This window comes from Pleurodeles waltl, chromosome 4_2 (genome assembly GCF_031143425.1).
Source record: "Pleurodeles waltl isolate 20211129_DDA chromosome 4_2, aPleWal1.hap1.20221129, whole genome shotgun sequence".
Taxonomy (NCBI): domain Eukaryota; kingdom Metazoa; phylum Chordata; class Amphibia; order Caudata; family Salamandridae; genus Pleurodeles; species Pleurodeles waltl.
Window position 1 is genome coordinate 72,510,845 of NC_090443.1, and position 10,915 is coordinate 72,521,759.

The 10,915-nt window shown below is 44.8% G+C and overlaps 1 protein-coding gene across 1 annotated transcript; it reads right to left on the reverse strand.

Moving 5' to 3' along the window:
• Positions 1-581: 581 nt before the first annotated feature.
• Positions 582-10,690, reverse strand: IL23A (interleukin 23 subunit alpha). Its single transcript, XM_069233144.1, has 4 exons — positions 10,556-10,690; positions 2,921-3,016; positions 1,771-1,896; positions 582-755 (listed from the first exon to the last, which is right to left on the reverse strand). The coding sequence occupies exons 1-4, from the start codon at positions 10,688-10,690 to the stop codon at positions 582-584; spliced, it is 531 nt and encodes a 176-aa protein (XP_069089245.1).
• Positions 10,691-10,915: the final 225 nt, after the last annotated feature.

Here is a 10,915-nt window from a genome sequence, read left to right on the forward strand (position 1 = left end):
TGTTTCACTGTAGTGATTACATGATGCACATGACAAGAAGCTTCTTTTCCCCGGAATTTCTAACTAAGATGCGAGGAGGAAACCCAAACCAATGCCCAAAACCTCTACTGTCACCTCGTGGAATTTTCAAACAGAAGGTTACAGTATTTCACAACAATAATTCACATGCATATGTACTGATCTTAGCAGTAGTGAAATATACCCAAACACATTTTATCATCCGTTTACCTAAATGGGCCAGTTATCCAAATATTTATTTTCATTTTTAAATACATAAATAAATAAATAAATAAATAATAATAAACATATCCAATTATAACAGAGATCCAGTTGTGTTAGAACTCGGGTACCGAGTTGATCGTTGCCCAATGGGGCGTACCACAGATGCACCAGGCACTTGCCTATTTAACATCTCCTTGTGTAACTAGACAAACTTTTTTTAAAGAAAAAAAAAAAACATTGACTGCTAACAAAGATTCCCTGTCGCAGTCAACACATATAGGTCGCCCCTTGTGGTCTGGTGGTAATCCAGAGTGGCGAGTCTAAGGCGCTCGCGGAGCCGTGTGGTTCATTCACCGGTTTTACTCCTCTGAGTGGTTGGCGGGGTTCCCGGGGTGGAAGATGCGAGCGATTAAGCTGGAGAAGCTGAGCAGGTTCTGGGCAACATCATGGGCAAATTTTTTTTTTCCCCAGCTTTGTACAGGGGGCATGTCCAGGGCCTCGATCTGCTGCTTAGTAGCTGCTCCAAGGGAGACCTAAAAGGGAACAAACAATATTACTCAAGTGCTTGGTGTATATATATTTTATTGCATTTATGTAGCACAAACTTGGCCAAAGGGCAGTTAAGTGTTTTAGATGGGAACAAATTACATTCCACTTGGTTAGATTTCTTTTCGGCATAGGGAGAATAAGTGATCTGCCCAAAATCACAGGATGCCGAGCCGACACAAGACTCGAACCTGGATCCCCAGTACCAAGGTTGAAACATCTCCCTGTCTGCCCTCCCTCTAGTCAGAGCTGGCAGGAGGGTTCATAAGCAGGACAGGATAATCCTAAAACAGCAGTGCAAGCTTCCATCATGCACAGGAGTACAGGAGGGGTAGCAGCAATGCAAGCTTCTCTTATGCACAAGCTGTACAAGGCAGCACTTGTGCAATTAGATACCTGACTGACTGATGTCAGATTACACAGCCCCAGCATGGTCCTGTCAAACCTTACCCCCAAGAAATGCGTTGCGAAACTCGGGTTCCACCAGTATAATCACTGCACTAGACAGTCAGCATGAGAGACATGCTGGGCCATACAGTGCGGAGATAAACACAGCGTTGTCTGCATTCACCCTCCATTTCCTGACACTGCTTCTCCCGCTATGTGGTACTTATCCCAAGGAATCTCAAAGAACTGGTAGTTCCCAGTCAACTCAAGCATTTTCCTGTTTCTGTGGGCACCCATGTATACCTATATTGTATTAATGTGTTTTTGTGATCAAGTTGATCGTGTAAAGGCCTGAATGACTTTCTTTTTTAATCCTTGTGATTCAAGCAGGTGATGGGGTACTAGTGGGAGGGGGTCTGGTAGTGTAGGATCTTTGCATCACAAAGCAAATACTCGTCTTTGATGATAACTCCAAAGATGGATGTTTCGCTGAGTATCTGCCAGGGTGGGCTGCTGTTGTCAGATAGTTGGGTGGTACTTGGGGCTCGTTCACACCTATCCAATCCCTGCCTTCTTCTAAGGAATAATCCTGTTTAGATCCGAGCTCCCTCTCACCTCCAGCTTGCGCAGTGAGTGTTGTATGCCATCAATCAAAAGTGCTTCGAAGCTGCTGAAGACATTTGTCACATGGAAAGCGCTGTGATACCAGTGCAGGACTTGGTGAACTTGCAGCAGACATATCTGTAGGGAAGAGAAGACGAGTGAGAGATGAACAAAGAAACAGATGATGCCTCAAGCCTTAACCTACAGTGATACCTCTCATCGAGAACAACGATCCTCTGCAGAACACTGCCTGGCTCAATGACAGCAAGACTTGAGATTGTTAACTAGATAGCTCAGAGACACCGCGCTAAAGTGGGATAAACAAACTGGAGAGCTGCTGATGGGTTGCAAATAAACATAGATCCTGGCACACCCATAGCTAGACAACGATACTATCACCTGGCCCTTCCTTGCGCTGTATCCCAACCAAATCCTCCTCCTTAGGAAAGCAGCACAAGCTACTTTATAGATACAGAACTAGCAACTTGAAGCGAGAAAAAGACTGGGGTCAATCACAGCAATAAAAATGCCACGAAGGACAGACTGTCAAACTCAAGAACGAGGCACTCTACAATGCACCAGGGGCAAGAGCTCCAGATTGAAAAAGGGACAAAACCCCAACCACACAGATATTAAATGAACAGTAGCAGATAAGATCCTAGAAAACAGAGACGCGGGCAGAGGGAGACACCATGGTGAGACTAGGGGACCAGCAACAGAGATCTCGAAGGTAATCTACTAACAGACCCTCGGCAGACAGCCAGCAATAGACGCCAGGCGTAACTGCTCTACGAACGCGGGAGGACAGTCCAGACACTGGAGAGAGGATCGTCACAAATTACCAAACTGAATCCAAAGGTGCAGAAAACGCAATGATCCGATCCCTGGGCAACACGCTGTCAGAAATAGAACATCTCATGCACGCCAGGGCAGCAGCATTGCTTTATGTTTGAGCTGAACGATAATATACACCAGAATGGCCTTTACTATCTGACACAATTTGACGCTACCCCGCCATACTAGTTTTTCAGCGGCACGAGCCTGGCCTGCCGGTGACCCCTCGCGAGCCCTTGCAGTGCACCCTTGGAGGCCGTTCCGTGCAGGTGTGGCCGCTCGCGCGTGCTGTTTCCTCGCGCCTCAGCGGGAGGGACGATGTACTCACCCGTGGATCCTCCCTGAGGCTCTGGGGGTCGCACTGGTGGTCGCAGCTCACTCGTGGGATCTCCAGTGTAGAGCCAGCGCTGAATGTACGGAACGTCTGCAAAGAAAGGAGAGCCGGGGTTAGTAAACCTGAGGTCGCAGCCACGACGTGCAGCGACCAGCATCTTTGGGCTGCTCGTGGATAATCAGCGCCCCATCCCCCAACATTCAAACCTTCAAAATAGGCCCTAGCAGCGCTTAGAGAGGGATGTAAAAAACTTACAAAATACAAGTGTATTTTGCAAGTTTGCGCCGTTTTCACGTCACAAAACGACGCAAATGCGGCGCAAAAAAAGTATAAATATGGACAGGGGTCCCTACAAGGTTCTTGGCGCTTGTAATTAAGGGCGCAGCTTAAACACAAACTACTTTTCTGTGATGCTCATAGTCTAATTTCTGTGATTCTTAGTCTCTCCAGGTCTGCATTTCTTCCTGAATGCACGTCCTCGCGTCTCCTTCATTTCACCAACCTCCAAACACACTCACCTGCAAGCACAGCATCTCTTCTACTTTTATCTTGTCAATATTTTGGCAACTCTGTACCTCCTGTATATACATTTGCACAGAATCCCAAATGCAGCCGGGATACAAGGCCATTGTTCTGTGCCCTCTGCAGAGAGGCCAAGGATTGGATGGCCAAGAAATTTGAATACCCTTCTGACCCAGTGATAAGTGCCGTGAGAAGCTAGCACTGCTTTGAGACTCAACTGCAGACTGCTCAATCGGGGCCCGTTAAAAGCACCTAGAGGCAACTCGGTTTAAGTATGCACTATCAGAGAGTGGAATGCTGCACGAAAAAAAATACCAATACCGAACATTCTGGAAACAGCACTGGCAGGTAATGCAAAATTAATAAAAACATGGGAAATATAAACGGGAACTAAATCGCTGGCATTACCCTCATGTTTCTTACATTCGTCGTCCAGAAATCGATCACTGTTTTTGACGGCAAAAAATGAGGACATGAACATTGAGCCCGAAAAGGACTTGTTTTAGTGTCCGTTTTAATTACCCTCGAAGCTCAGACCTGGAGGGACCCGGACCACGTAAAGCTCTGGAATGTGGAGAAAAATATCCGATTCTGCAGAACATGGCATTCTGGAAACGTACCACCCACGAAAAGAGTAACATATATGTTTGTGTGAACGCACAATGTGTACTAACCTGGAAAGTCATACATATATGTGGTATATGTTGTCACGGAAACGTGCAGGTGTACAAAGTATCCAAATGGAACTTTACAGAAAGTGTCTATTTTACTGGAATGCAGTTTTTGATGATTATTGATCGATAATGATGAAACCTTTCGCTTTAAAACGCTTAATCTTTCTTTGCCCCAAATTGAAACAGTCTCGAAAAGTGAAACCGCACAAGTTTATTAGCTGAACATTCATTTGTGTTTTGTTATACCTAACAAATGTTGCAGCCAGGTACAGAATGTGGCACAGTCCACGCCAGACAATAGTTAGCCCAAGGCTGGAGGAAGCCAAGTTAGCAAATACATCTTCTATATCCAGTGCCTGAACGAACATGACTATCACGCCAGATATAATGGCTGGGAGGTAGCGCGCTCGGCTTACCGAACATTGCAGAGAACTATGCATAAACATTTGTGCTGTCAAGGTCGGTAAAACCAAGTGCTGATGAACCTAGCAAAAAGAAAACTAGCTATTAGGGCGGCAAGAGATGAAAACGTTTGCCACACGAGCTATAAATGTGGTCACCATTAATGTGATTGCTAAGATTACTGTGATACTGAGGTGCCTGACGTGCATACATTGGAAGAAAAACAAGCATTGACAAAGCCGGTAGGTGTCACCTATGCAAGAGCTATTGGCTTGGGCAATGTGTTTCGGCCATGTGGTATACAACTGTGGCTGCTGTTCAGTGTGAAGTGGGGTGGATTTGGGTACAGAAAATGGTAAAGTGGAGTGGGGTAGATTGGAGTGGGGTAGACTGGAGTGGAATGGAGTGGGGTAGACTGGAGTGGAGTAGCCGTGGATTGAGGCAGATTAGAGTAGATTGGGGTGAGGTAGATTGGGGTAGACTGGAGAGTACTGGGATCAATCGGAGTGGGGTATGTTCCAGTGGAGTAGACTGGAGTGGAGTGGGGTAGATTGGAGTAGGGTGGAGTGGGGTAGATTGGAATGGAGTGTAGCTGTTGTTGTAATGTACTTAGTTGCAAGAGATGTAATCTACACATAGGGTGCCTGAAAGAGCCTTTGGTGGAATACATGAGATTGAGGACTTTGGAACAGTTTTTTTAAAGAGAAATGGATTTACTGCAGCTCTTTTACCTTGTAAAGAAAACCTTCCCCCTACTGTTTTTTCTCTTTAATGCCAAGTTTTCATCCGCAATTGAAAGCACAAACTTTTAAAATTGTATGTCGGTGTGGCACAGGGAGCCCCTGTTGCACACTCTTTCAATCTTAACTATTTATTAAAAGGCCACTACTTGCTTGCAACATGTTGGTTGCTTCACTTGGCAGTGCCAAGAAGTACCTTCAACGAAAAACCTGTTGTTCTGTTTGTATATGGAAGTAACCATGGTTTCTGGGCTTCACCTTAGAAGTGGAAAGGAGGCATGGAAAGTGCACAAATGTTTCAAACCTTGGGAATTTACTAGTCTCATTCCAACTAGAATATTAGGTTAAATTAGGCACGTGTTGAAAACCAGGGAGTCGGAAAGTACAGACATGTTAGTGCACATGCAAGTAATGTATACTCACAGGTGTTAAGGCATTCAAAAACAGGAAGCTTAAATTTATGGCATAGCAACCGCAATGATTCGACTGCTATAGGTAACCTCCTGTGCTAAATCTCCTCTTCACAGGCAAAGCTGTTAAAAAATGCCCAGCACCCCCTAGAATGAGTCCTGGACAATTAACAGCTTCTCAGGGTGTCTAGTTAGTATTCTGGCTCGAGGAGCAGTCCATGATACTATCAGAGGCCGGTGACAGTAAAGCCTGTTTTTTAGTGTTTTTAAAATATTCAGAGGCATTTAACTCCACTAACCACCGGGACTCCTAATCAACAACACATTATCTTGACAAACGGGGGCGAGGGCAGCAGTGGTCAGCTGCAGGATATCTTATAGTAAGACTTCACTTGGTGAGCGTTGTCTCCTCCTCCTCCAGAGGCCTCCATCTTCCATGCTATTCTGTCCCCACTTATAGCCACGTGGGGTCTTCTTGGTAAATTTCCAATTATTCTGGTTATGCTTGGAATATGAGCTAAAAGTATCCATGGTAAATGTGTCTGTGAGTGAGCCTCTCCATGTCCACAAAGATGTCAAAGGGTGGCTGTTCTCCCTCATTCTTTTTTTTAACATAAACTGGGACAGACAATTTTACATCACGCCTTTGAAATATATTGGTTGGAAACCATAGGTTTAAACAGACAATTCTGAAGAGAAACCCATGACAAACCCCAGAACTTCATGGTCTGGCACAATATTCAGGAGTGTTTTTTTTCTCTACAGCTGCGAATCATTAGGGTGCTTTGAAGGAAAGTTTATGAAGCTTCCTTATAGCGGCCTTGGGAACTGCAGCCCTGAACGCAGCTCACTTTACCTGAGCCTGCGGGGTAGTTGCCTATATCCTGTGCCAATTTCAGTCCTAAGTCCACAACCCATTACTCCAGCTTCCAATTACTGTCTAAGGATCAGGCCAGCTAGTTTGCTTTTTAGACAATTGAATACCCAGCTGTTGGTCACATTCTCAATTTGAACTCAGTTGGGCCTGAAATTTGTTACTTTTGTCCAGTGGTCAATTTTCACCTTCTGCTAAACTTCAGCTAAAAGAGCTGGTACAAAAATACGTCTTACTTTCTTGCATATATGCAAGACCTTTAGCTTTCACTGCAGACTGCTTGACCCACAAAGATTTTAATGCTCAAAAATGGCCAGCTTCTGCACAGACCCACCTGTTTAATTGATCTACAAGTTCTTCTCAGCAGGCTGAACTCAGTATCATGGCCTTGGCCTTAGTGCTGTTCGAACTGGAATATGGAGTAATGTTCAGTATTTGTCAACAAGGCTGGATCCATGTCAGATTTTCAGACTATCTACAAAGGCACATTCACCAATAATCTAAAATGATAATCATTTTCATAGATTGTGGCTATCCAAACTTTATGGGTTGGGGACACCTCAAGACCACAGGATTGCAGTCTGGGCAAAGCTCGCCCTAGTGCATCTAAGGGCATTAGGGCAGTAGTGAGACTGCGCATCAAATTCTTGCTCACATGGTGACATTCCTAAATTTGGTTCATGTCTGTTCTTAGGTGAAGTAATAGTGTTTTAAAATACATGAAACCTTATCTGAGAATTTTCGATTAACTGGTGACATGCTAGTGTTATTTAAAAGTATAATTAGCCAGATTGTCTTTCTTGTGAGCTCGGGTCTTGAAGCTGTCTACCAAACAGCAACTTCAGGCTGAGATTATATTCTACAGTATTTGCATTAGCTAGCGCTACCTCCAAACCCAGGGTGGATATTTTACCTGGTACTATTGGATTCAAGGCTGCCCCTTAAATCACATAATCCTCGTAGAGTGTACCATAAATTCTTTAGGAATTTGATAGGGACCCTTACAAGTACATATATCAAGGCCAATCAACTTTCCCACATGGAAAAGAGTGGTGTTTGCTATCAAACACCTTGTGTTAATAAATCCATACTGATGCCAGTATTGGATTTATTATGACATGCACCCGGAGGGCACCTTAAATATGCCCCCTGAAATCTATTAGTCCGCTAGTGTACTGGCTGGCTGGTTTCGTCCAGCCTGCCACCACAGACACGTTTCTGACTCCCTGGAGGTGACAGCCTCTGCTCTTCGAGGTCAGGAACAATGCTTGCTGAGGCAGGAGATGTTATCACCTCTGCCAACAGGATGGCTAGTAAATCTGCATAGCAAGGCCAGGAACTTCACAATCCCTGCAGCCTTTGGTATGTGACCCCGTTTCCCCCAGACCTGGGAGAGGCAACTCCCTGCTCTGAGGACCATTTTGCATCAAGACAGGCGGGAAAATTAGCTATGCAGGATGTGTGTTGCACTGCCAGGCTGGACACACCTCCAGGGTGACCAGCCTAAGTGAACACAAAATTAGGAATTCCATCATCTTGTGTGTGGTGCTATTAGGAATTCTGGGGCAGTGTGATGTGCACTTCCCAAAGGAAGTGGTCATCTAGGGGGCATAGTGACCTTAAGGATAAGTAGCCAATTGGCTAATACCCTTCATCCCCTTAACAATCCTACATTGAGTATTTAGGGGGCCCCCTGATACCATGACTTCAGATTCGCTATACTAAAGAAGAAGGACTCGAAGAGCTGCAAAAAGCAAGAACTCAGGAGCGCAACTGACTTGGCCCTAACCCTGCGGCCTGCCTTATGTCCTCGACAATTGCACCACAGATGAATCATCCTGCAGCTGTTCTGCCTCCAAAAGCCTGGAAGGACTGCCAGCACTTCGAGACGTAACCAGGATCTCCAGTGCGGTAGCAGAGCTGCTTCCCTGCACCCTGCAGGCACCAGGGAAGACTCACAAAGACTCCGGACAGCCAAAACCCGACACTGTGCAGCACCACTGCCCCTGTGCCCCCTAGCCTGAATGGAAGGGAGGCAACTGTGCCAATGTAGTCCCCAGGCCCTCCAAAGCTAAAGCCCACCTTGGGTTTGCCAACTGTAGACTTCCTGATGCCACTTGCAGCCTCTTTGTGGAGGCCCCCTCTACCCTGAGTGCATCCGGTGACAAAAAACAGATGCCTCAAGACACCTCTGCACTCGGCAAAAGGAGAAGATAACCAAAGCTGTCCCTATGTCCAAGAGCATCATGAGACCTGAGCCCCGCTGTGGGTTCTCCTGAACTGGCCCTCCCAGTGCCTGCTTGCAGCCACTTTCTAACAGGACTGATCGCCATTGAAGTGAATAGGACACCCAATGCCGAAACACACCTCCGCACCTGGATGCCCCAGACCCCCTGATGTGACCTGTTGGTGTGGCCTTGGACCTTGTCCCATACTCACTTCAAGTGCAGAAGAACAGTCCTGTAAGTTGCTGCCAAGTACCTGTATGCAGTGTCTGTTTCTTTCCCATAGGATAACATTAGGGCATCTAGGCTGAAAAGCACCTCTGCACTTGGATGTCTCACTACCTCCTGATGTGACCTGTTGGTGTTGCTTTGGACCGTGGCCCATATTTACCTTAACTCCAGATGAACAGTCCTGTTAGTAGTTGTTAAGTGCTTGAGTGCAGTATATGTCTTTTCTCCATAGGATATCATTACAGATAACATTACCGCTCCAGAAATTGCACTGTTAACTTTTGAAACTTATAAAAATGAATATCTCGGAAAATACCTGCTTCTGATGACCTTGATATCTAAATTCATAAAAATTGTGTTATTTTTATAAATTGGTGTTGGATTTCTTTATTGAGTGTGTGTCGCACTCTGTGTGTGCAAACAATGCTTAACACTGTGTGTGCAAATAATGCTTAACACTGTCCTCTGATAAGCCTAACTGCTCGCCCGCACTTCCACAAAAGAGAGCTTTTAGGGTTATTATTTTAACCCTCTGCCTTTAAGGATCACCCTGGACTACCTGCATAGTGTCCCCCTTACATTGGTACACTCCAAAAATAGCCAGCTTCCTACAATACAGAAGCATTATGAGAGAGAAAAGAACAGAAGAATAATCAGGATGTGTAGAGATATGTATTAGAAGAGAATTCTAGAAGTCATAGTGATAACAGGAGAGAGCGAGAGAAGGCAAGATGTAATACATATGTAAGTGTTTAGGTTTAAGAAGAGACATAATAGGAAAGTGATTTACTGAAAGTGAGGACTGAGAGAATGAATATATAAGAAAATCAATAAACAGGAGAATAATGTGCGGAAAGAGTATTAGAGTGAAGTACCAAAAACGAGCAACAAGTAGTACAGAGAGACAAAAACATGGGAAAAGAAGATAAGGTCAAACTAGGCTTAAAGAGAAAAGCAAAAAGAGATGTTGAGAGAAAGAACAAGAAAGAGAAAAAAAACGTATTGAGAAGGATTATATAAACAACAAAAGTATTGGGAGAAGTAATGAGAGTGACAACCGAAACAAGGATTAAAGAAATAACATATAATGAGAATATTGAGAAACGGAATAGGAAAGACATAAAAAACAAGAAGGTAACTAGAAAAGGACCGATATCCATATAAGAAACAACAAAAAAGTAGGGCCTGGTATGAAATGCTGAGACTCGTTTAGGCACTTATAATTGTAAGAATTCTCACACTAGTACTATTTGGCAATGTTCTGAGTTCAATGGATTTGTGAGATCAGGATGGAGTAGGAAAGGGCAAACCTGTTTATATGTGTTTGTTGAGTAAGATTATGAGAACAGGCTGAAAACAGCCTTATTTTTTCTTGTGCGTCCTTCTCTGCTTATTTGTGCCTCATTTATTTATATAAATATATAGTGATAGGCTAGGCGGGTGATGGGCGGGGCCTCCCAGAAACGTGATAGTAAAGAGCGAAGTTGAGCAGGATTGATAAACCAATCAGAAGATAGAGGGATGCAGTGAAGGGAGAGCAAAAGCACTTACCCGGGTGGCGTTGTACAGGTCCAGGGCTCTCTGGTACAGATGCCCCGACTCCTTCTGGCAGTCGTCCCAGTTGAACGTGCTCTCGAGAAGCGGACTGGCGGCCGCCCCAATGTTCTGCTCACATTGGCTTAACATGTAGAGTAAGGCTGTCAGGATTAGCCAGGCCCGAACAGTAAAGGTGGACCCACGTTTTCCAACTCTGGGACCAGCGTTAAGTATTGTAGGATGGGAAGGGGTGAAGTACATTGGTTTTTCTTGCATTATCTTTTCCACTTTTGTGGGGTTCAAATTCTGTAGTGCTTCGTTGGTGTACTGTGTGTTGTCTTGTCGTTCGTTGTTGGTGTGTGTCTCCTCTATGCC

Bases quoted from the DNA above. Each gene is read 5' to 3' on its own strand.
- IL23A (XM_069233144.1), bottom strand. From the start codon at position 10,690: ATGTTAAGCCAATGTGAGCAGAACATTGGGGCGGCCGCCAGTCCGCTT. The intron at 1,897-2,920 runs GTGAGTACATCG...TCTTCCCTACAG, and splicing joins GCCTCAGGGAGGATCCACGG to ATATGTCTGCTGCAAGTTCA. The intron at 756-1,770 runs GTGAGAGGGAGC...GTTCCCTTTTAG, and splicing joins ACTCACTGCGCAAGCTGGAG to GTCTCCCTTGGAGCAGCTAC.